Below are 26585 nucleotides of genomic sequence, written 5' to 3' on the forward strand. Positions count from 1 at the left end.
CATTGCCTGAAACGGGGTCGGGGATGAGGTTAGATGAATTTATATTGCATTTTATACAGCCAGATGCCCTTCCCGATGTCAACCTCAGTTGAGGAGCTAATGAAGATGAAATTAATGATCGTGAATGAAAATGGATAAGTAGCTGGAAAGAAATGTTCTGGCCTATGAATAGCTGTCCCAGCAATTTGCCTTAAGGTGAAAATGGGAAATCACGGAGAATCATTCTCAGGACAGCCGACAGTGGGGATTGAACTCGTGTGTCTCCCAAATGTAGAGCCGTAGCGAGGCTACTCCCCTCAATACACATTAGTCCACTATTACGAATTATGTACAGAAAGTTACTTTCAATGACTTTTTGATTTCATTTTGTGTCTTTGTTCATCAAAATGTGGAACAGTTAGTCAAAAAGTAGTCACAGCAGTTGAACCCATGCTCCTCACAAATAACATATTCTATAGCGTGTGTTTCAGTATCAAAGTTTAACAGCAACATTGGCCCTTGATCAATATTATGAACGGGAATAATAGTCGTAGTTCCGGGACTGTTATTACTTACATCAGAGCCATTCTGTCCCTGCCAGTATCACTTGTGCAGTTGTTGCTCTCAGATGAGCTGGAGAAAGACTTCAGAGTCACATACATTAAAATCCGACACTTCTTTGACTGTATTATCCAATACTGACACTGTATCGGTATCAGTAATCTGTTTTTGCGAAGCCGCTTCACATAAAAACCGGTAAAATGAGTAATGAGTATGTACATGCAAAAGCTGCGTCACGCAACGTGTTCATTATGCAACTCTCAGATACTGAGGAGATTTCCATCATCAGTAGAGGTGAAGGAACAACTTCAGCCATCTATGAGTATATTTGTGTACATCCTCGGCTAGTAAAGCCGCGAAATTTGAACAGAACATACATGTGTTTCCGCCAGGAGAAAAAGAAATGTAAAGCGCATATATATATATATATTTCTACGCACAAAGAGTTAAGGTGACAGCCGCTTCTTCCCCACTCCTAGCCCTTTCCTATCCAATCATCGCCGTAAGAACTACCTGTGTCGGTGTGTTATAAAGCAACTTGTAAAAAAAAAAAACTGCAAGTTACTGTCAATCACACTGCTACTTGCCAGGCCCCTGATACTTTCGACAATGACGTTCATGATTTCTGGGACAATGAAGCTACTGGTATCACAGACACTGAAGTGAAATTATAGTCATTTAATGCTAAGGATGAAGCTGTTCTTGAGGGACTTCCATGAATCTTCACACTGCTGGCCATCAGATATCACCACTGACTGTGCAACATTATCAGAAGTACGTAAGGCATATCCCCAAACTCACGAACCAGTCATCCAAATCGAACTTCAATTTGCATCAGAAACTAGTATGCACGATGGGATGGATCTTCCATTTCGTCAACAAATTTATGGCAAACTCACAACTTCACAACGGTCTGCTGATGTGTATATGGGAGTTGGCCGACAACAAGAAGGTTACGAGCAGGTATTTCCCAGAGACACAAGGATGAAAGTGGTGAATGAACTACACAGAAGCACACAGCGGGGCATCTTGGGGTCAACAAGATATGGGATCAGGTCCAACAATGCTATAACTGCGTGCACCTGAGGATAGACGCTGAAAGATGGTGCCAAATGTGCGACACGTGCAGTAAGCTGAGAGCCTCGTACCCGGAGTAGGGACCAGATGGAAGTAATGAATCGGTGCACCCTTTGAGAGGATATCCACCAACATTGTAGAACCTTTTCCAGAATAGGATGTCTGAAATCACTACCTGCTTCCAGCCATGGACTATTTCACCAAGTGGCCTGAGATCTATGCCATCCCCAACGAGGAAGCATTAATAGTAGACGATGCCCTGGTGAAGAACCTCTTCTGTTGCTGTTGTGTCCCAGGAGGGCTACAGAGTAACCACAGCAGGGACTTTTGAGTCAAAGTCAATAAAGGAAGGTATTTATGTCTATGTGTGCGCAAGACAAAAATAACACCTATTCACCTGCAGTCAGACGGCATAGTAGAACAATTTGTGAAGACTGTCGAGGAACATCTGAGGAAGATGGAGTTAGCACACCAGAAGGATTAAGGTAAGAAGAGGCCCTCCATCTGATGGCCTACTGTGCATCTTCTCGTGACAAGCATGACACCTGCCAACATGATTTTCGGCAGAGAACAACATCTGCCATGTGACTTAACGTTTTGGACTGCTCCGGAGCAAGAACCACCCCTGGCGACAGACTCAGCACAGGAGCTACTGGCTCGACAACATCCAAGAGTATTCCTGACGACACCTGAATATAGTATAAACGACTGGATAAAGGTCTGGTATGACTTGCAAATGAACTCAGCAGGCTTCCAGAAGGGTGACCAGTGTGTCTATACCAACCTGTACGATGGAGGAAAAGGAAATTGCCGGAGCTCAAGTCGCCATGAGAAAGTTCTCCCCCTCCATTATCACCAGGATTAACTATACAGTCTATGTGATTCAGCGGCCTCCCCAGGGGAAAACAATGATCGACTATATAGACTAGCTTGTGCCTTATTGCGGAGCTATTTGGGACGAGCAGCTTTAAGAAGGGACCGCTGTGACAGTGAAGGCAGAGTGCGGGGCAGTTGGTAACAATGCCAGCGAGAGATGATAATCGCAGCACAGTTGCAACAATGTGGACAGGCCCAGCAGCAAGCAAAACAACAGCGTCGGAGAACTGTTGAGGCTCACGATAAGGAAGTTCCTACAAGCTGGAAACCGATTAACAATGGACCAGGCACCTAGAATGAACTGAAATTGGGAACTACTAGAATCTTCTATGGACCTTTATAAAGAGCGTAACTGGTGCACATCAGTCAGTCTTAAGTGCATCAACTGTGAGTGAAAGTAAGCAGTACGAGGTGCTTGCGAGTCTGTGATATGTCATTTATTGGCGGGGAGACTGTCAGACAGCTACGCAAAGTTCAACAAGGCCTGGTATTGTGAACTGTTCTGGAACGACACGGTGCTTTATCACATGAAAAAAACTAAAATTATAGATAAACTTGAAGATTTGTACCATTGGCCTAGATTTGTAGATGACACCTTTGTAATATTAGATGAAAGAATTACTAATGGCCAGACTTTTTTAAACCAACTTAACTCTCTTGATCCATATATCAAGTTCACACTTGACTCTGAAGTAAATAACACTTTAAATCATTTAGACTTGAAAATTACTACAAATAAGCAAAACTTTTCATTTAATATTTTTAGAAAACCAACGCAGACAGTCAACATGTTCAAAAATGATTCTTTACACCCAGGAGCTCATAAAAGAGCTGGTTTCTTTAGCATGATTTACAGAGCTTTTAATATTCTGCTTTCAACCCAGGATTTAGAAAAAGAAATTAATGCAATATACTATATAGCATATAAGAATGGCTATAATAAAGAATTTGTGAACAGGATTCAAGAAGTCAAGAAAGACCTGGAAAGTAACAACATACGAGAAGAAGAATTATTGGAAAGAAAGATTTTTAGGAAGAAAGTCTTACAAATGAAAGGATTCCAAGGGAGGAAGGAAAAAAAAAACAGGCACAAAGTGGACTGAAGACAGAAAAAGAAACACAGTGAAACAATGAAAGAATACTGGAAGAAAAGGAGAGAACAACTAAGGAGGAAGAATTGAAATTGAAACATGGTTCTTAGAAGGCCAGAACGCAAGAAGAAGAAGAAGAAGAAAGTAAAAATAAGCCTATGACTATGTTACAAAAAGAACGAAGAGAAAAATAGAATAAGAAATTTGCCGTATTTACATATAATAACAGTAAAATATATAGTATTACAAATTTTTTCAAAAGACGTAATTTAAGAATTGCTTTTAGGACTAACAACACAAACTCGAAATTATTTTATAACACTTACATCGTTAAAAATAATAATATTCCAAAATTCGGGTGTTTACAAACTGAAATGTGCTAGTTGTTTACGAAATTATATTGGACAAATAGGAAGAAACTTCATTACAAGATATCAGGAACATACCAGAGCCAAGAAATACAACAGATACTCGGCCATGAGTCCATGAGTGAACACATGACAAACTCCAATCACATGTTCACAAACATAGACAATGACCTTAAAATATTGAAAACTGAAAATAAAGGCCATTTATTGAACACATATAAAGAAATTTACATTTATCTAGAACAAAGAAACAATCCAACAAATAATATCAATGAGCTTTCTGAGAAGTATAACACCTTATATGAAGAACTAATAAAAGTGAGTTAGGAAAAAAAATGTCAGACTCTAACACGTCACATGCTCGGTGACACTCAAGTCACCCTAGGACCCCCCCCCCCTACTTCCCCTCCACACTCCCCGCTCAGCGTAGAAACTACCAGTACTTGTTTTAAATCAGACACACACTTACCTCAGTAGAAGTGAGTCCTCCGCACATCGGGGCCAATAATAAGGAGTAAGTAACATGATTATATTACATTATATTCATTTCATCCTCCATTTCTCGTTACTTACACTCAGTTTTTCATTTTTATTTCAGATAAAATAATATTCATTACTACAAAGAACTTTACCACTACAGCCCCAAGTTGACTTTAAATTCTGAAGCATCCAATGTATCTATCTAAGGAATGCATATCAAAGATCTAACAAATCTTTCATCAAGAGATACTTTAAATCAAGTGTGATATTCACAACAATTGATCATTTAAGATTTTATTTAGCACAACTGTTATATCCCAAGAATATTATCAAGATTTTAATGGACAATTCAACTGTTTTTATCAGCCATATGACTTACAATTTTAACAAAATTTCTATCTTATTTTAAATGTCATACTATACATCAATATTTTAATGTCTCTTTCCAATTTTAATAATATCTATTTTGTATTCTGATATATTAATGTTAAGTTATTATAGCTGATGATGTCCCTTAGGGGACGAAACATACTAAATATAATAAATTATATATTGTACTGAATAGGTGGACCACATGCGGAGAGCAGGAGTTGAATGTGCTGGTGTTTGTGTGTGTTATGAATGTGAATAAAAACTATGTCGATTGGAAAACTCAAATGTGAGTGAACTTGAGAGAAACTATTAAACAGAAGTTCAATGTTCAATACATTCAGTGAATAGTAAAACCCACCATCTTTCAGTGTAGTTTTAATTAATTAATTAATTAATTAATTAAATAAATAAATAAATAAATAAATAAATAAATAAATAAATCTACATTCGAGATTATTTTAAATTAATATTTCACCTACCTTCTCTCATTTTTTCCTATTAATGTCCTTGTGGCAAATTCCAGACACATGGATGCAAATGAAGGATTTTCCTTCTGATCACTAAGTATACAGCATGGGCTAGTTCACCAAGCCCCTAACAGGATGTCTAATGCAAATACCTTGGTGACGCAGTCAGTAATTCAGTGTGGATAATCTGACTTCATGTTTTCTACTAAAGAAATGGGAAGTGTACTAACCAGTAGACTCACTCTTAATGTCGGAGGTTGTCAACGGTGGAGGTTCGGCACCTAGGTCCAGCAGGACAGGTTCTGTAGGGAACAAGTTTTCAAGACTTTCAGATTTGGTCTGCCCTTCACTAGTTTCCTCGTTCTTTTTACTCGTGTCGTCTTCCACAGTATCATGGTACTCTGCCTCAAAAAACAACAACCTACAACATGAAATAAAAACCCACTTATGAACCACATGCAGGATAGAAAAAAACATTCTAGAACCTTGTACAGCTCACTCACTTGTCCTGGTCTTCTGTCGATGCAGCCTTATCTCCCTCTTCCTCTCCTTGGCTTGTCATCTCGGCCAGTTTGAGGGATGGCTCTGTCAGTTCCTTGACGATGCTGAACTCGTAATGTTGGTAGCCTACAGGAAAAAGACACCACAAAGTTATACAAGTCGTTTATGTACTTACAATACACTGACATTCAATTCAATAACTCAATCAAGGGTTGACTTACCCTTAAAACTGTTGGAGATAGTGGTGAAGGTGTTAGCCGTCTTCTCAGCAAACTGCAGTAATGAGTTCTGATAAAGAATGAGAGCATGAGAAAACATGTTACACCGTGCTGCTGCCAAGAGATCTACCTTCTGGAGACAGTCTAGCTTCAGCTGGTCAAATCTCAATTTGCTCCGACGTACCTGTCCTTGGACCTGAAAACAAAATGTGATTCATTGCATATGAAAACATGCACACTGGGTGGTGAGTTTTAGTAGTGAATTAGAATATTTACCCACTATTTTTTTTAACTCAATGTTATGGACAATGCTACTGTTTAGGTTGCTAAGGGCAACAAATTTAAGACTACCTTATAACTAGGGCTTGGATTCTTTTTTAAATACATATTCTGAACGTTAGTAGAAATTTTGAAGGTTAGTGCATATACAGATATGTTTTTCTCGTATGTCCAACAGATTATCTAAGATTTCTGAACGAAATGAAAAATCTAATGAACTCCATATGTTATACATCCCTCGGCAACACAAGAAACCTTCCCTGAACAAGGAAAGTGCTGTCAGTGTCACAATACACGCAAGTGAACGGATAATGACCCTTCTCACAACAGCTACTCGTATTTCCTTCTTTCTAACATTCCTTCCTCCTTACAGTAGCCTCCCAAGGTCTGCTTAAACAAGTGCTTTCATCTGTTAACTTGTTCTTCGTCTAATGCAGTGTTTTCCCAGTTTAAACTGTAAAAATGCCAAAAGATAATAGCTTTAGGGTGTTTTTAATTAAACAGTGATATCAGGTAATAGTGATAATACAAGTGATGGTGATGTAGTGTACTGTCAAGTGTGCGACAAGAGTGTAAAATGCGATAAAAATTTCAAACTGAACAGCATTCAAAAACAACTTCACATCTCAGATCAAAAGAACAGAGTAAGAATATGCAACAGCTACTTTTAACCGACGTTAAAACACGGTGTGAAGTTAGTACATTTTCCACTGATATTTGTAAAGCTTTTGTATGCAGCAACATTCCGCTGCATAAATTGAATAATCCACATCAACGCTTGTTTTTTGAAAAGTATTGTTTCAATCAAAGAATACCAGATGAATCTACCGTTAGGAAGAACTATTTACTTCCACTGCACGCTTCCAGCATGGATACGATACGATCTGACACAGAAGGGAAGTATGTCTGGATATCAGTAGATGAAACAACCAATTCATGTGATCGATACATTGCGAACTTCATCGTGGGTAAATTATGTCCAGAAGAGCCCAGCAAACCTCATTTACCTTCATATGAAGTGTTAGAATAAACCAACCACGCTACAGTTGTAAGATTTTATAACAATTCCCTGCGACTTCTGCGGCCTAGTTAATCGGAAAGTGATTGTTACAAAGTGCGCCTTTTCGTCGGATGCAGCTTTGTACAGTGGAACCTCGATTCTCCATTTTTTGAGGGACCATGAAAATAAAACGTAGAACATGGGAAAACGAAAAATCCGGGAATGAATGAAAACCATTAACAATTTGGCTAAACATCACAAAAATGAAATATATATAATTATAATCTTACAAAACCTCTTAAACCGAATTACAGCTCCAATGGGACTTTCTCCGCCAAAAAACCGCTACTCAGCCCGATGGCCTGCAGATTACGAGGTGACGCATGGTCAGTGTGACGAATCCTCTCGGCCGATATTCCTGGCTCTCTAGATCGGGGTCGCCATCTCACCATTAGATAGCTCCTCAGTCTGAGTGGATTTGGAACCAGCCCTTATATCCAGGAAAAATTGCCTGACCTGGTCGGAATTGAACCGGGGCCCTCTGGATGAGAGGCAGGCATATTACAACGCGAAACCGCATTAATTACCGGTACACACGTTCAAATTCTCTACACTTTATATTCAGTTTTACAGGGGAATCTTCGTCAGTTTGCTGTGAAAACTTCTTTCAATTCAGGAACTTTCAACTTTGATTAACCAAACTCTTCGAAAAATCTAATAACGCCAAGCCAAACGACAATCGACCACAAGTAGTTTTTTATTCTCTCATCTAATAAAATAAAGCACATTAGATACAAAAGTGCCCAATGTGATGGCAAAATCCCTTCTTTTCTTAATCTTTCATTGTAATTTTTGTCTCCGGTATACTGTTCGGAGTCAGTTTCTGGAAATATTGTACCGTGTAAATTAGGCCTACATCGACTTTTTAAGGTTATGTTGAACTCGAAAACATGGTTTTGAATGTAAGTATCGATTCTCAAAAGTTCTCAAATGCATTATATTCAATTCTGCCCGTCACTGATCCGATCAAATTGGAAAGAGAAAAAATAAATCATCAAAACTTCAGAAATTACGGTTATTCATGACCTTGGGGCCATCTCGAAAGTACGCTCGCTGCACATGTCAGTACAAGTTGGAAATGATACAAACCATTTAAATGTAACATGCGCAAATAAGACGACTGCGGTATTTGGCATTTTAACACGAAAACATAGAATTCCCAGTCTTACATTAGGACCAAAACAGCAATAGACAATCCCAAGACCTCCCATGGCTTTCTTTTTTAATGTAAGGTACAACATCTGTTCTGGTCTCGCTAACATAATCGTGTACGATAATATTAAAATATAAAAATTTGTGTTAAGAATGAGCAGTTTCGATTCCTGCCTGAAAGCCCAGTTACTCTACAGTGCCCTGAGGAAAGTGCCGAAAACCTGTTTGGCAGTACGATTGAAAAAAGTAAAAATATAAACATCTAACCCTGGACATAATGTGGACGTTTTATAAGTGCGAACATTTGATGAAACTCGTTCCGTCTTCAAGCATAGCTGTTGAAATACGCCGTGTCTCCTTACAATTGTTGTGGCCACTCTCTGCTTTATGATTTCCGAGATTCTCTGAACAATAACACCCGAATGCGAGTTCACCACCGATCGCTTTTCCAGTACAGTACTTGCTTAATTATCGCAATGACGGGGCGTTAACGCCAAGATCCATAAGAGTGCCATAGGCGTCCTTTCGTTAGATACAGTTTATTAAAAAGACGATTGATTGAGGATTTAGCGTTGATGGGACAGAAATTTCTGGACGGTTGATCCAGGAAACCGTTTCTTCGAGCAACGGTAATGCGGGAATTTTACAACGTGATTTAATTACGATGCTCGCAGGACCACGCAATTTGAGCGCATATTCCAGGAAAACATAGTTTCTGGGAACGGATAATCGAGGTTTCACTGTATATGTTGAAAGCTGGTCAGTCTCTTCGAGTATTTTTCCCAAATCTCATCCATGTCACATGTTTGCCACATGGACTACATTGTATTGCAGAAGAAATACGTACCCTCTTTCCATCTGTCAACAAAGTAATTTCAAGTGTTCCCATAAGCACCGGCTCATGTATAATTGTACAAAACTCATCTGCCTCAGGTTTCTCTCCCACTGACACCTGTTCTCAGAAGATGGAGAACTTGGTTATCTGCAGAACTTTAATCAAGTGAAAGATGTAGTTAAAAGTATTGACGATAGTCATTCTGCATGTGTTCGTGAAGCAAAGTCCGCATTTGAATCTGAAACTGTACGTAGAGATAAGAATCAGTTTCATCCCTGTGCATTATTCGTCATTTTTGAAGGCGATTAAGGGCCTAGAAACTCGTGGTGCACCCCTACATGAATTCATTCAGTTAATTCAAAACACCTTTAGTCCTTTAAATGGTGTCCCTGGTGAAACTGGAGGAAAAGTTAAAAGGAATCTTAGTGCGGTGTTGGACTCAAACCCAGGACTGAAGAAGATTCAATCTATAAGCAACTACATAAGTGTAATCAGGCAGTCTTTGCCAGAAGAATGTTCCGAGCAGTCAGTGCCAGTGCACAAATACTGCCCACTTACGTCCATCAATGTAGAACGATCATTTTCAGCGTATAAATTAATTCTGTCTGGCAACAGACACTGACCCTGGAAACATTGAAAAACTGTTTATAACCTACTGCCATGCATCATTTTGCAAGAAATTAAATATGTTTATCAATTTAACACTGAGTTAAAATTAAATAATGCGTTTAGTAAGTGTATTAGTTTTATTTTTAGTGCATATGTGCATGCATATTTTTGGAGTTTTTAGTGCATATGTATCCGGGCCCTACTTATAACATATTCCCCGCCAAAGGTGCAACAGCCCTAATGGACCTTGTTCTGAAGATTGTGAGGTGATGCGTGGTCAGCACAACAAATTCTCTCAGCTGTGTCTTAGCTTTCTAGATCAGGGCTGCTATCTTACCATCAGACAGCTCCTCAATCGTACCGTCATTTGGGGTAATTTCGGACACTTTTAGCGATTTTTTTGGTTATGGTCCTTATTACTTTACAAAAAACAATATACATATGAATCTCCACCTTATCAATACAAAATTAATTTACATTAAGCTGGTAAATATAGTCAAGACTAGTTTCGACCCCTATAGGGTCATCTTCAGTTGACATGCATTAAAAATGTATTTTTTACAAAAACATCACATGTAGTGGTAAAAGCTTAAATTAATTTGAACCGATCATAAATGTTGGTACGTCTGATACATTTCGGCTATTGTATGTGTCAATTTTGAGTTTTTAGCACACAGTGTGAAGGTAGTTGATTAACTAGTGTGCATCATCCATGAAGTCACATGTTATTTTTTATGCTACTACCATCCAATTTTTTTGGGTTATACAATATGGAATATACATACATTTGTGCAAATCAACAGTGGCAAGTTTAACAATATACATTTAAAGTTGGTTCATAAATTACACAAATTGGCTATTGATTAGTCATATGAAAATGTAGGACATTGGTTTGAACACTTTTGACTGAAATATCAATGTAACACCTTACTGGCATATATCTTAGATGCTAAAATCAGTTTATAAAGCCTGTTATTCTTGATTGAGTCTTGGAATAGGGTTAAAATTTTTTCAAATAAAAACTATTTGCTTAGTATAGGCATTAAATAATGCTGTTAAAATGGGCATATAACTAAAACAGTAGTATATGTATGCCATATATGCCTGGTTAAAAACACATTACATTAATGTATTGATATGTGGTGCTACATGTACATTGTTTTGGAATAAATGGGGTTGACGAATTATTCACAACAGTCTTAGATATAGTGTTCCGATAAAATGGGTCCGTAAAAATATTTATATGTAAAAAACGGTTAGGTAAGTATATGAATGATCCGCTTGCAGATCAGGTAATGCTTAGTTATATATCTGGAGATATTTTAGGCAGCTACTAATGTTGGAGTTATTAGAAATCTTGAATATATTAATGGAGCATGTTTTTCATCCGTATGTCGTGATGTTTTAAGTTGGTGACATTTGTCAGAACGTGTTGAAATTATGCGTCTTGATGCACGTTGATTTTATCATGGAAGCGTATATGTTGTAAAAACAAGGTACAGTATCTGGAAATAGAAATAATATGTGAGATAATGGTGTGGTATGAAAGTGTAATAGTAAATCGTATGTCGTTTTACTTACGTAAGGTGTTGGAACCGTGCATTCTTTGTAGCTGCCTGTTGAGATCTGATACGTGTTGCTCTGAGATTGTAGTTAGCGGCGGTAGAGGGGAGGTTTGGGGGGGTGGGTGGAGTGTTAGTAATGGGAGTGGGGTTGGAGGGGAGGAAGTCTTGGGGCGGTTGATTTAAACGTATAGATTTTTGTTTACTTATTCTTTTGATGTAGAAATCTTTTAATAAGGGAATTACTGCATGAAAAAGAATATTGTTTCTGTCTATACTTTCATTTAAGTTGGAGTTCGGATTGACGTATTTGTCTAAATTTATGTAAAATTCTTCTATTATGCTGAGCAAAGGACTTTTTGGATTCATATTGAGGATTTGCATGTCGTTCTTAATGTCCGTAAAATTATGTTTTTGATCGTCAATGTGCTGACCCATAGCTGAGAAATGTCTGTGTTTGACGGCGTTGACATGTTCATTATATCGTATTAAAAAACTTCTACCAGTGAGCCCTACATAGCTGGCTCGGCAGTCGTTGCATTTGAGGCGATAGACTCCTGAGTGATTGTATTTATTTATGTTATTAACTGATTTGGAATTGTATAGTATGTTGGTGTTATTGCGTGCAGTTTTGTATGCTATTTTTAGGCCTTGTTTTTTGAAGATATTTGTTATGGGATGTATATGGTTATTGTTGTAAGTAAACAGTGCATATTCTTTTTTATCTTTGGTGATTCTGGTTAGCTTGGTTTTAGGTTGGTTTTTGACTTTGTTGATGATCCGGTTTATCATTTCTCTTTTATATCCGTTTTGTTTTGCTATTTCGTGGATTGTGTTTAGTTCTTTATTTAGATTTTCCTTTGAAAGTGGAATGTTGTATGCTCTGTGAATCATACTATAGTATGCAGCTCTCTTATGAGCATGTGGGTGGGTGGAGTCTATCTTTATTGTATTTGATGTATGGGTAGGTTTTCTATATATGTTGTATGTTAGGTGGTTGTTATGTCTGGTTATGGATATATCTAAATAGTTTATGGTGTTGTTATGTTCAGTGTCCATGGTAAATTTAATATGGGGATCTATTCTATTTAGTTGTTCTAAGATTATATTTTCATTAGTATGTCTATTGTCCATGATTATAAATGCATCATCGACAAACCTGCACCAATAGATGATATTTTCTATTTTTTTAATTTCTTGGTGTTCTAAGTAATCCATATATATATCAGCTATTATGCCTGATATTGGTGATCCCATGGGTAATCCTTTCTGTTGATAGATAGTGTCATGGAACTTGAAATAATTGTTATTGATAGCGAATTGTAAAAGTTTTATAAATTCATCTATTTCCAATTTGCTTAGCTTACTGTGGTTATAAAGATTGGATTCTATGATAGTGATAGTTTTTTGTGTGGGTATATTAGGATACATGTTTGTTATATCATATGTTGCTAGCTTGTAGAAGTGTTCTATTCTTATATTCTTAGTAATATTGCAAAAATCTATTGAGTTTTTTATGGTTTTATTTGCTTGAAAGACATAATGTTTTTTGAGGAATTTTTGTATGTATTTGGATAATTTATAAATAGGGCTTGGCCTGTAGTTTATTATGGGTCTCATAGGGATGTTGTCTTTATGGATTTTAGGGTAAGCTTTAGCTGTAGGTATCCTTGGATTCATGGTGATTAATTTTGTAGTTTCCTGTTCGTTCAAGAGAAAATTGATGTTTTTTAGGAGAGTTTTTAAGTTTTTTTGGATACTGTTAGTAGGATCTTTAGTCTTAATTTGAAAAGTTTCATCTTGAAAGCAGGTTTTTGTTTTTGTTATATATTCCTCTTTATCCATAATGACTGTAGTGTTTCCTTTATCTGCCTTTGTTACTATTAGGTTATTTTGCTGGATTTTATTTTTGAGTACCTTAATTTGTGTTTGGTTTGTGATATCTTGATTCTGAGGTTTTTGAGTGATCTTATCAATATATTGTGGTAGTGTTTTTTTAATTTCATATCTAATTTCATTTTGTTTTTCTTGGGGTATTATTAACGAATTTAATTTATATTATTTTAATTTCTACGTCTAGGTACATATCTAGGAGATAAAATGAACACCGGAAGAAACACGAGAACGCACATCGTCGTGTTTTAAAAAATATTAAAATGTGTCCGAAGTTACCCCATATGTTGGGGTAAATTCGGACATGCAGTGTTAAGTTACCGTCCGCGATTACCTCATGTATGGGGTTATTTCAGACAGTTATTTGTGAAAAAAATATATGTGCATGATATAGCAGAATTATTCTTTATTTACATAACAAAACAAACAAAACTTTGCCGCAAAATACAATATAGTTTACTTTCTATTCAATTTAGTCATTCGTGTGGATTATTTACACAACATCTGTATCAAAGGTGAATATTCCCCTTTTCTCTTTTGGTGCCGGTAGAATTTTGGCAATCTGGTCCTTCAGAACTGTGTCCTTATCCTCGACACTCGGAAATACAAATATTTTCTTGCTTCCCCTGTGTGACCGTAGGAATTTTACGACGACGTCCTGAGCTCCTATGTTGACCGTCACACCAACATATTGCCTAGTTTGTTTCTTGCTCCCAGACTCGTAATTGTAGTTCACTACGACGAAACTTTCTAGTCCAAGTGTGGAACTGCATGGTTGGTCATCTGATAACTGTGGAACTTCTTCCTGATTTTGTACAGCAGTTTCACTGTCACGTAAGTGACCACCCACGATAGATTTCCCGGGAGGAACATTCAGTTTATGATGGCGAGATGATGCGGTAGAACCAGAGCCGTAACAAGCTTGAGATAGTACTGTCTCGAAAGTGGATAACCAAGACGATTCCTTTGCATTTGAATCTGACGTTTCTGGAAACCTTTTAAGGACTCTCTGGGGGTCAAGAGGAATTAATCCAGTGCTGCGAAAGCCACTTCTGATATTATCTGCTTTTCGCGCCTCTATCTTATCTAGCGTCTCCTTCAGAAGAGATGGGAAAGCATCTCTAGATATAGGCCCACGTGTACACTTCTTCCAGTTCTTCAGCACATCCCTCCAGGCTTTCTTAAGTGGCCCAAAAAAACACACGTCTAAAGGTTGTAGAATATGTGTGCTATTTGGTGGGAGAAGGATAAAAGAAATGTTGTGCTTTTCACATTCTTGAATAACCGAGAGAGACACATGGCTCGATAAATAGTCCCCGATCATGACTTTTGGTCCATCCAGCTGTTTCAAATACGGCAGTGCCACCGTTAAGAACCAGTCTTCAAAAATCGGTAGATCGAACCATCCACTTTTGTTCCTGTTGTATCGGGTGCCAGGAGGGCCACCTTCTTGCCAAGTATCCCACAGATGCTCAGACTTGTACAAAACGTAGGGGGGCAGTAGTTTTCCATCCCCACTTGCACACATCATGACAGAAATACTTGTCTTGGAGAAGTCCATTACTCTCTCCGCATGCTTAATCCCTCTCCTAACAATCACGTGTTTCTTCCCAGGGTCATCACTTAAGTTGGTTTCGTCATAGTTTATGACATTTTCCGGTGGAATGTTTTCCAGAGTGGGTTGCACGTTAACGAAAAATTCGCGCACAGACTCCGAGCTAACCTCCGCACGAGCTCTCTTAATGTTCTCTGAGAGACGAACGGAGAGAATGCTGGAGTGCTTCTTTAAGAAAGACCTTGCCCATTCGACGCCTGGAAGATTCTGGGTAAATCTCCTCTCCTTTCTTCCAATCCTGTCAAGGTACCCCTTTACAATATATCGAATATCACTTGAAGTGAGAGGATATCCCCAGTGTGCTGCTCAGACGATCCCGTGTACAAGCATTTCCTCCTCTTCAGTGACCAGGACAGGTGGTGCTCCGATTGCTTTGGGGTTGGTGCGGTTCACCTTATTTTCCAGGGTCGATCACGGTACCTGAAAATACTCCGCAGCTTTGCGGTAGGACATTTTTCCAGCCTTAATGGCATTTACTGCCGCATCGAGTTTACTTTTCTCGTAGTTACAATACAACTGTCCTCCTAATTTTCTCTTGTACACATGCGGCATAGTCCGAAATTACCCCAGCCTTGCACAGATTCACAGAAAAATGTGTGTAGAACGAAGTGTTTAAAGATAAACTTCGTAGAAGCCTCACGGATACTTTCAAACACAACAGAACAAATGGTAGACAATAGTGAACAGCAGCTGGACTCTTTTAATACCTGTGTACACTAAGAAGTTCCTGTACCAATTGTCAAGGCTATAATGAAACCGACAACAACGACCATTATTAACGTGATAATTTCGTAAGTAACGCAGGATATACGCGCTAAAATTGGCGCGGGAATTCGTCTTGAATTCAAAAAATTCGAGCGCGGGAATTCTATCTTGGAAAATTCAGAGTGACCAACCGTGAAACGAAAAAGTACCGTTTTGTCCGAAATTACCTCCTGCGTCCAAAATAACCCCAAATGACGGTAATCACGTAGGCCGAGTGGAGTTTGAGCCAGCCCTCAAGATCAAGGTGAAAATCCATGACCTAGCTGTGAATCAACACACAGCCTCCAGCTATCCCTAACTTTACAGGACTGGCTATCATATAACACAGTAATGGAGAAAGTACTTGACAGTTGGTAGTGCACGGACTCACTTTTCGGAAGCGCTCCAGCTGCTTGTACGTGTCTGGATCTAACTCCTGCGACACATTCTTCATCCAACTAAGAGATGCACGATACTCCGTCCGCACTTTCTCCATGCTATTCACGTTCTGTAGTGTGTCCTCAATGGCTCGATGACGAAACGTCTCCACCTCCTGTAAGACATAGATGTTTCATGTCATGAATATCAATATACTGTCACTGTATTTAACAACATTGTGTTGTGATTTAGGATTTCTCAAGAAAAACCAAACGAATGTCTCAAGCCAAAACCTACAAATGAGCTTTAGAAACACGGCCGACTGCAAAAATGATGACCAGTTTTAAGCCTTAGACACTGCCTTCCTAGACAAGTCTAAAACATGCACGTAGTTCTGCTACTTAAATAACCTGTTTAGCATGATACCGTTCAAGTTTCGATACTGGTTCAAGAATGGAAATAGAAGCATCATCCACATTACTCTATGCCTGTCATGAGGGTTCTAATTGTTAGTCAGCCAATTATTAGGACAAGTACTGTAATTCCAATTCTGATGCAGTCAAAGACATCAATTATTCCAAGAAATTATCCCTAGACAGAATTTTAAAAAACATGTTTTACCATGTAATGGGTAACATGTTATGAGTCAGTACAAAATAACTTGCACACATTAAGTCTCCTTAATGAATAATAAATGGTAACTGTATTCAATAAGAAGAAAGAAGTTGGGTCACAATACCCAAGTCATGAGCGTTACGACTAGAGAGAGATGTTACATTCAGTGTATAATGAAGAAAGGGTCAGAAACTGTCACTCTTAAAGATGAACTTTGCTATGACTGATGATAATAAAGAGAAGTGGGCTATTACTATGGTTAGAGACTCGGACCTTGTAGAGGGAGAGGTGAGTGTTATCCTCCACTCATCTTTTCGGGGGAAGTTAAGTAGCTTGTCAATCGTGGTGCTAGGAGTATACGAGAGGGTAAAGGAGTTGACACAGGAAAAGGTAAGATTATCAGACATTTCATTATAAATCCTAAATCGCCATTCCTATATGAGCCACATATTTTGCTCATAAGTGTACATCTGATTGTTCACTCTTAAACTTTGAAGTCAAACAGTAACATTGAAACACTGGCGTTAAACAGTTTCTAAGTGATAAATAACCTCACCACTCCACAAAAGCTACACGTAAGACATTATTCAAACTTAAACATCATCTATATACTGTTTCTGCAATCGGCCTTCTAAGTTTAATCTTGAAGGTAACCAGGAAACTTAAGACAAGTATATCAGTTGTATCACCATTTTAAAAGTTCATCATAGTAAAGTTTTAGTTTTCAAAATATGACAATTTAACATGAAATAATAGAATATGATGATCTTCGAAGGTACATAGCTGAAAACTTGAGTTATCTCAAGAAGAAATCAACAACAAAAATGTTGTTAAAAATATACATTTTTAATTAATAACAAACATATTTCTACTCTGTTTTCCTCTGAACTTCCTAAGCTTTACAACCACATTTCAAATCAGAAAAAGAAAGTGTGCCTGGAGCATTAAAAAAATCGATTGCTTTGTTTGAAAAGAAAAAAGGCTATAATTCTGAAACTAATACAGATGAACCTCAGTTATACGTTTGCATACAGGCAGAGTACTGGTGCTTTACAGTGGTTTTAAAAAATAGTAAATTTTTCTTTTCTTCTTTGATTTTTCCACACAATCATACACTAATCAGTTACATACACGTGCGCAGCGATAATGCATTCCATAAACACATGAAGCGTCGGCATCTATCACCTCGCATAACGCACTGTAGGCAACAACCCTTTTATCCACAGGTAGTGTCAAAAAGGTTATCTCCAAAGAGTCCACTTATTGAATTCAATGGGATTAGATGTTGTCAATTTTCTCTCTGTGACTCACATATCCTCAGTACTGCATAACGTATAATTGAGTAAGTAAATTAATATGTTTCATTCATGGGGGCCAGACAAATATGATGTTTTAATGAGAAAACATTGTAACTATTTTTGATGACATAACTAAATAAAATCATGAATAAAAATATAATTAAAATTACTCAAAAACTTAATAAAATTAATAAGCATAATTAACCGAAATGTCCGTAGTATGGGCGCCAGAGTTCACCAGAATGGATCCCTCGAATTTAGATAAAAGCATGATAAACTTTATATCCCATAATGCTGCGTACTGGTACATCTGCTGCAGGCCTTACCTAACCTCCTGAAAATGACTAATTAGGTAGGAACTGCACCTAGGTTCATCAATAACACTGATTCTAAAATAGCTAACTATATTCTTAACAAATTCCGTGCATGAGCACCTCATCAACATACAACATTATACATATAATACACATATAAAATATTGCTGGAAGACTCCATATTTACAACAACAACAACAATAATGAAAATCGTGGGGAAAACGAAAGCGAGAACTAAGCTACTATTTGTAGATGGTCCAATGAACAATGTACATGTATGAAGATAAATACCCTTCACTGTCTCTATATCAATTCGACTTACCGATTCTCATAATCGGCAGTTTCACATCACACAGATACTGTACCTTGTACTACTGTGTTCACATATTTTAACACTTGTTGTAAAGATATATACACACGTCTGTCGATCCTCAACATAAATTATTGAAAGTCTGAGATAGCTTTCACCAACATATAATGCTAGGCCGCCACAAGTGCTACAATACTTAATGCGCAAGCACTCTCCACAATCAGCCACTTTCCACAAACATAACAAGACTACGCTCCACGAACGTTTGAAGTCCAGTCCATTGCAGCCGTGTCACTCCAGTACCGTGTATCAGCACCACTTCCTTCCCGTACAGTGCCTCAGTTGTAGTTGTAGTTGTAGTTATCTTCCTTCTCGTTCCTTTACAATCACCTTCACAATCACCCTTACAATGTTCCATACAATGTTTTTGGTTGCCGCCGTATGATCAACCTTTATAGACATCAACATCCCCCTCCTCTCAGATGATACGTCTGGATTGGTGCTTGCTAGCCAATCATGAGTAAACCTCTTCTTTCTCCCAAGTTATAAACAAACACTCGGGAGTTTTACATGAATCATCAAATTTCCCTGGTACAACAACAAGCTCATCTCATCAGGCTGGGATATATACATGACTAATGGAATTTCCTGACACAAGTACATCAACAAACACTGGGGTAGCCAGATGACTCATTCAAATTACCAGAGTTATTAAAGCAATGTTTTCCCACTCGTGCAAAACAAATTACTCATACCTACATATGTGGATATCTTCCAGCTTACCAATATAAATGGCAAAATATATAAATGAAATACTAATAATAATAATAATAATAATAATAATAATAAGAAGAAGAAGAAGAAGAAGAAGAAGAAGAAGAAGAAGAAGAAATCGAATACTGACAATAATATCTCTACCTTCTACATATAATTCGGGGGTGTGATATATGTACTATCACAACATATAACTGAAAAGCATATAATTGGGCTAAATATTATTGGACAAAGTTTGGTGGCTAAAGCAATTAGCTTATAACTGTGAAGAAAGTAGAAGCGAATTATGTATAATGAGGTTCAACTGTATTTTAATTTAAAGCAACTTTGAATTTTTTCTTATTTTAGACCATATTAATTATCTCACCAAATTTGGTGTAGATCAGACTAAAATTAACAAAGAAAATTCAAAATGGTTCTCCCTCAGCTTTATCACGCATCCTTCCCTACTTTGCCCACCAGCCAATTTTAAGAACACTCCCCTGACAGAGAGATAAGCCTGACCTGATAAAGGCGAAGGAGGGGCACTCGGAGGGTGAGGCGCTGCTGTCCAGAATAGGACAATGATTTTCCAACAGCAGTCATCATCTTCCCAGCACAAGTTTTATCATTCTTCCCAGCCTCTTTCAAGAATCTTCCCATCGAATTCTCTTCTTGAGCCAGATCTACAACATCAAACAATATGTACACATAACAGGCACAAAATAATTACTTTCTCAAACTATCATGCAATAAATGAGAAATGTTCTATTTCACAGTGTATCAGTTTGAAATGAAAAGAAGGAAAGTCCTATTCTAATAAATTCAAGACCTGTTTCTTCAGGACTCCATGCTGCATGGACTCGCAACTTTATGAGCCAGAGTTGAATCATACATAGGTTGTCATAGGTAATAAATTTCATATTAATCTGTATTGAGGAGCAATATAGTGTAAGACAAAAGCAAAAGGTTTCCACCTATTCAATACTGTTTGTTGAAACCTTAATAAAGTTTCGGTCTTACCGGATGATGGTCTCTGGTAAGATCAAAACTAGTTTCAACAAATAAATTACATGTAACTTTTTTAAGGTTACAACAAACAGTATTGAATAGGTGGAAACCTTTTGCTTTTCTTTTACACTACATACATGGGTTTAGCGCCAAGGAGGAGGAGAAATGTGGATAACTGAGAAAGGTTCATATATTTTAGCTTTTGCTCACCAGCATCATTTTACTGATTATTCTTAGGAGTTTTAGGACTGCTTTTCATGACACCACACCCTAATCACAGAGAATGTATAACCAAAGCTATCAGTTCCCATGTTTGCAGGTTGAAGAGGTAAGCAAAGAGTCTGAAGACTGTAGCTTGAAAAAAAAAAAAAAAAAATTTAAATCTAGAAACCTACACCAAGACCTTGGAACTAAAAGGGATGCTTTTGTGTTGGTGCAACACAAAATAAATAGCAATTAAAAATAATAGTATTATAAATTAACATGCAACAGAAAAGTAAACAATACCTAGAAGAAAATGAAGTTCATACAGACCAATGAATAGAGAGATGGCATGAGAAAAAGACACTTAGATGAACTAGGCTTAAACATAAAACACCGCAAGGATAGGACACATAGAGAAAGTAAAAAGAAAAAAAAAAAAAACACACACAGAGTTCAAGAAACCTGAGAAATAGCAGAGAATTCTAACAGACCAACAAAGGGAGCCCAGAAGTTGGACCAAAAAGAGGTTTTGGAAGCAGAAGAGAAAGGAAGCAGGGAGGCATTAGCTAAACATGGTCCACAGAAGAATCATTGTCCAAACTGAATCTGACTCATCTGTGAAGAACACATTCATTCAGGGTCCAGTTGTAATTGTACTGAGCCCACAGTAATTGGGCCCTTCTATTGTTTCGAGTAAGTGGGACACAGAGTATCCGGTGTCCAGTAGAGAGACCAGCCCTTCTGAGTCTCTGGTACACAGTCTGCTGAGAAACGTGAACTCCTGAGGCAGCTACAAGTTCTGCAAAGAGTTGTCTTGCAGTCATCATTTGGTTTTGCCATGCAGTTAATGACAGATATCGGTCCTGTTGTGGAGTTGTAAATCTTGGACGATCGGGCGAGTTGGCCATGTGGTTAGGGACACGCAGCTGTGAGCTTGCATCAGGAAAATAGTGGGTTTGAACCCCAGTGTCGGCAGCCCTGAAGGTGGCTTTCCATGGTTTCCCATTTTCACACCAGGCAAATGCTGGGGCTGTACCTTAATTAAGGCCATGGCTGCTTCCTTCCCACTCCTAGGCCTTTCCTATCCCATTGTCGCCATAAGACCTATCTGTGTCGGTGCAACGTAAAAAAAAATGGTGAAAAAGAAAATCTTGGACGGCCCTGTACTGGCCTACGATTACCATCTCCTATGTCTTGAAACTGTCACCAAAGCCTAGAAAAGACACTTTGTGGCAAATTCAGGGCTACTGAAACTTCGGTCTGTGTCTGACCTGCTTTCAAGAATCCGACGATTCGTCCCTTTATGCCATACACTCAAAACACAGTACAAACCTTACCTTCCGAACACACTGAGAGGCAAATATAGAATGAGACACTTTTGGTCAACTGCACCGTGGTTTGAGTACTATCCAACTGGGAGCCTGTGTGATGCTGACAGCACGTGCATGCAAGGAAGGCGAGTGTAATGGAGTACGTGATGAATTCCACATAGGTTAATGTTGTAACTAATTATTTTTAATGTTTCTAACATTGTGAATTGCTAAGCTTGCATAATCTGAAGCCATCTCTTTTCAGTTTCAACTGCATTAATTTATAACCATTACGCTCCTCAGCCTGACACAGGCCTCTTCTTTAACACGTTCCTTGTGGTTCGGGTCACCATGTGTCCAGAAGCATGTTACTCTTAACCGTCGGTGTGAACTTCCCAAAATTACGGAGTAAGTAACTATGTCCTAGTTACAAATTTCCGCTAACTAATGGCAACATAGTGTTCCTACTGAAGTAAGGGATTGAGACATACTGCTAGTTTTGATCGGCCCACCGGTGACCCGAAGGAAGTTTTTTGCATCTTCCATTCAAATCGCTTTGGGTCACCCTGTCTTCAGATTCTTGTCTAACCCATATTTTTATGCGGGAATCGCTTGCACGGTTATGGTGAATGATGCCTACAATGTTGCTGCCTTCACATGGCAGATCGTTGTTTAATACGAGGAGTACCACCCTTCTGACATCACGTGTAACCTGTTCCTTTCTACATTACTTTCAGGTACGTGGATATAAGTTTTCAGACTTTTATTTATTGGGTAGTTGTTGATATGGTTGTTGATATGTTTATTGTCTTCCGTAGGTAATATTTACAAGCAAGTTCATGTCTTTTTTTTTTTTAATTTTTTTATTTTTTTTTAATTTTTTTTTTGCATGGAGCCTTCACATTCTGACACACTGGTGAATGGAAAAGAAAGAAGTTTAGGACATGCTCATGATCTGAAACAAAGTGATTTCTCTCCAGTATCTGATGATAACCCTCCGTACAGCCTCGACTTTTGTGATTTTTTTTAACTAAGCATAATATGAGAATAATTTTAACATATGCCTATCATATTCCGATAAAAACAGATCAATGAATGAGAAACAAACATTTCCTTCCGGGGTCATTTCTGGGTCACACACTTCTTGATTCAAAAAACTGCCAACAACTCAACAATAACACACACAAGTGCTCCAGCATTGTTTTGGATATCATAGCAGGGACTAACCAAAGCCACCAGTGGACCAATACGACGTAAAATTAAGTCATCAAAATTCACTGCCACAGGGAACATGTTAAAATTACTATTCAATGATCTATATATATAAATGAATGTTTGTTGTATGCCTCGAATGGACTCGAAAACTACTGGAGCGATCTGGCTGAAAATTTCACAATTTGTTCTTATTACCCCTGGGAGGCTTTAGGAAGTGGTTTGAACGAAATCTGATGAGTATTTTGGCATAGGGTGAAAAAACCCTCTCCTTCTTCTTCTTCTTCTCCTCCTCCTCCTCATTCTCCTCCTCCTATAAACGGTATATGAAAATGAAAAATCCATGCTCAGTCCCCATGGCATAAGGGGTGAGAAGGAGTGAAGAAAGAAAATGTCGAAAATGACAGAGATTACGGGTGAATGTGTATGTTTCAGCATCACTCTCAATCAAACTAGATACACATATAACTTACTATCTGGAAAAATTACCGTAGGGGAAAGAAACCCCTAGCACCCCTAAAGGAAGGGATGAAATGTAAAAATCTGAAAAATGACCGATATTAGTGGCAAGTTCATAATCTTTGGGGTAGCTGGGATGAACCGTGCCACTCTGGGTGCCGTTTGAGTCAAACTTCATTCCCAATCGGCATGGGGGTTAGAAGGGGTGAAAGGAATGTCCAAAATGACTGAGATCATGGATGTACGTGTAAATGTTCCAGCATAGCTCTGAACCAAACATGATACTCATATGACTTACCGTTTGGGAAAGAAAACCATAGGGTGATACACCCCTACAAGCAGGGGGTGGAAAGGAGGTGAAATATTAATATAGAAAACGATCATTATTAAAAGTGAAAACAATGTATATTAATAAATATAGTTTTTCTTTTGCATTTAATATGGTCTAGAAACATTTAACGCGGTTGAATTAATAAAATGCGGGCAAAGCCGTAGGCACCTGCTAGTAAGAAATAAACTGACAATACAATACAATATAATACCCCTTACATCACTACACTCTTAAATTTGTACATTCAAAATAATTTGAATCACACAAACATCCTCTCAGTGTAAATGAGATGTTTCGCTTTAATATAATATTGTATTGAAAATTGTCAATTTATAATTGCACTTCAACACAGAATAAAAATGAAATTTATAGCATATAACAGTCATCTATGATGCAAAGGACTGCTGTGAAGAGGTTCTTTATGAACCAGTAAATCTCACATGTGTTCCTAAATTACAACGATGAGCTCATAACTCATATTCTCTCATAATTTTTACTACTCACAATGACCCGAGTATGTTCCGATGTTTAGGCGTATGCACACACAGTGTTCTCCCCAGAAATTTTTGTCAGCTGGGTGGCAGGAATGAGTAACCGGGCGAGGAATACTATGTAGAAATGAAATGGCGTATGGCTTTTTTGTGCTGGGAGTGTCCAAGGACATGTTCGATTAGCCAGGTGCAGGTCTTTTGATTTGACTCCCGCAGGCGACCTGCGCGTCATGATGAGAGAGAATGAAATGATGATGAAGACAACACATCACCCAGCCTCCATGCCACCAAAATTAACCAATGATGGTTAAAATTCCCCGACCCTGCTGGGAATTGAATCCGGGACCCCTGTAACGATAGGCCAGCACGTTAACCATTTAGCCATGGAGCCGGACTACTACGTAGAAAATGAATATGATAAAATTTCATTTTATTCCCCTCAGAGCATTAACAACAATATCAGACAGGTAAACATTAACTGCAACATTGAACTATTTTAGTGTTATTTTCAGGAAGAAGACATAAGAGTATTTTGAACTTCTAGTGTTCATAATCATGTAACATCAGCGCTTATCCCTCAGTTGCTGTGGAGTGCTATACAGGTTTGTGCCGTCATGCGGAACCGAGCTCACATGTGATTCCACGCTAATTCACACATTGCTCGCACACATTACGTGATAGTCAAGTTAAACATTTAAACTGATGCAATTATGCTGACAATAATGAAGATTTATGATTTACATAAACAATTTTACAGTATTTATATTTTAATTTAGAACACCTAGTGACTCAAATATGTATTAATATTATGTAACTAGCACTTATCTAGGTTATGCTATATTAAAAAGGTCTCCGGGAGAACACAGATACAGTGGCTCAAATAAGTATTGGTCTGTCGAGATATGCTACATATGAGGATGAGGAATCTAAGGGAATGATGATAAAATTGACATGTACTAGAATCCTTGATTATTTATCATCTTGTGTAACATGTACATTGTAAGAGAAACATAATTCTTCGATGTCCATATAACTGAAAATCATAACTTAAAACAACCATTTTCACTTGCCACCAAAAAAGTATTGGTCTGAATTAACATAACATAGTTTCTTGATCTTTCGTGGACGTTTCAGTACTTGGCAGTTCCTCCTTTACTCTTTATAATCTCAGCTGACCCATTTGACATTGATCGTACCAAGGTTTCCGTAGTTTTCTTTGGTATGTTATTCCATTCGGTGAGTAAGGCTTCTTTCAGATCAGCTTTGTTTGATATTGCATGTTTTCTCACATTTGGCTCCAAATAGTGCCACAAATTCTCGATGGGTTTGATGTCGGGAGAATGTGGTGGAGTTTCCATCTAACGCGGAGTATTATATAACAGCCATAGCTTCGTGTTCAGGGCTGTGTGTTTGGGGTTGTTATCTTGCGTAAACGTATACTATGCTGAGAGTCCCATTTTTTGTACACTTGATGGAAGATGTGTCTTGAGGATGTTAATGTATGCTTTGTGATCCATAATCCCTTCAATAAAGGCTTATTCACCTACATTATTTGCACTCATACAACCGCACACCACTAGGGAACCACCTCCATGTTTCACAGTAGATGTCAGGTTCTTCTCTTCAAGTTCAGAATTCGTTCTCCTCCACACAGCCACTTGTCTGTCTGGTCTGTACTCTCATCAGTAAAAATGACTGTCTTCCAATCCTTATAGCTGTCATGTCTGTGTTCTTTAGCGTACTCAAGTCTCTTCTTCCTATTAGCCTTACTGATGTACGGCTTTCTACGGGCTGTTCTTCCCGCATATCCTCTTTCGCGTAGCACATTTCGGATGGTTTTAGATTACACTTGCACTCCTACATCTTGCTGTAACGCAACTGCTATCTTCGGCGCACTCAGCTGAGGATTTTGGGCCACTTTAAGCACAATTTGCTGTTTGTCTTGTACTGATAACTTTGAGGGATGGCCATTTCTCGGTCTATTTTCTATTTTCTTTGTTCTTTTATACCTGTACACAATATTTTTAACAGTTGTAACAGCTCTTCCAATAATTTCACTTATGTCCTTGAAAGATTTATCTTTTTGAAATAGTTGCACTGCAATCCTCCTTTCTTCCATGTTTGTTTCTTTCACTTCCCTTCCCATTGCTAGCTGAACAC

General features: G+C 38.0%; 1 protein-coding gene across 2 annotated transcripts in view; it reads right to left on the reverse strand.

Moving 5' to 3' along the window:
• ICA69 (islet cell autoantigen 1-like protein) overlaps positions 1-26585 on the reverse strand; it is a 42603-nt gene that overhangs the window by 8782 nt on the left and 7236 nt on the right. The window contains exons 3-7 of one of the 2 annotated variants that reach the window (XM_067136043.1): positions 19933-20093; positions 16131-16292; positions 5994-6186; positions 5775-5898; positions 5514-5692 (exon numbers count right to left, since the gene is read on the reverse strand). In XM_067136043.1, the coding sequence (XP_066992144.1) occupies positions 5514-5692; positions 5775-5898; positions 5994-6186; positions 16131-16292; positions 19933-20093 (819 nt within the window). Of the gene's footprint in view, positions 1-5501; positions 5693-5774; positions 5899-5993; positions 6187-16130; positions 16293-19932; positions 20094-26585 lie in introns of both variants that reach the window. The other variant, XM_067136042.2, reaches the window with a different exon arrangement.

This window comes from Anabrus simplex, chromosome 1, assembly GCF_040414725.1.
Source record: "Anabrus simplex isolate iqAnaSimp1 chromosome 1, ASM4041472v1, whole genome shotgun sequence".
In the NCBI taxonomy this organism is placed as follows: domain Eukaryota; kingdom Metazoa; phylum Arthropoda; class Insecta; order Orthoptera; family Tettigoniidae; genus Anabrus; species Anabrus simplex.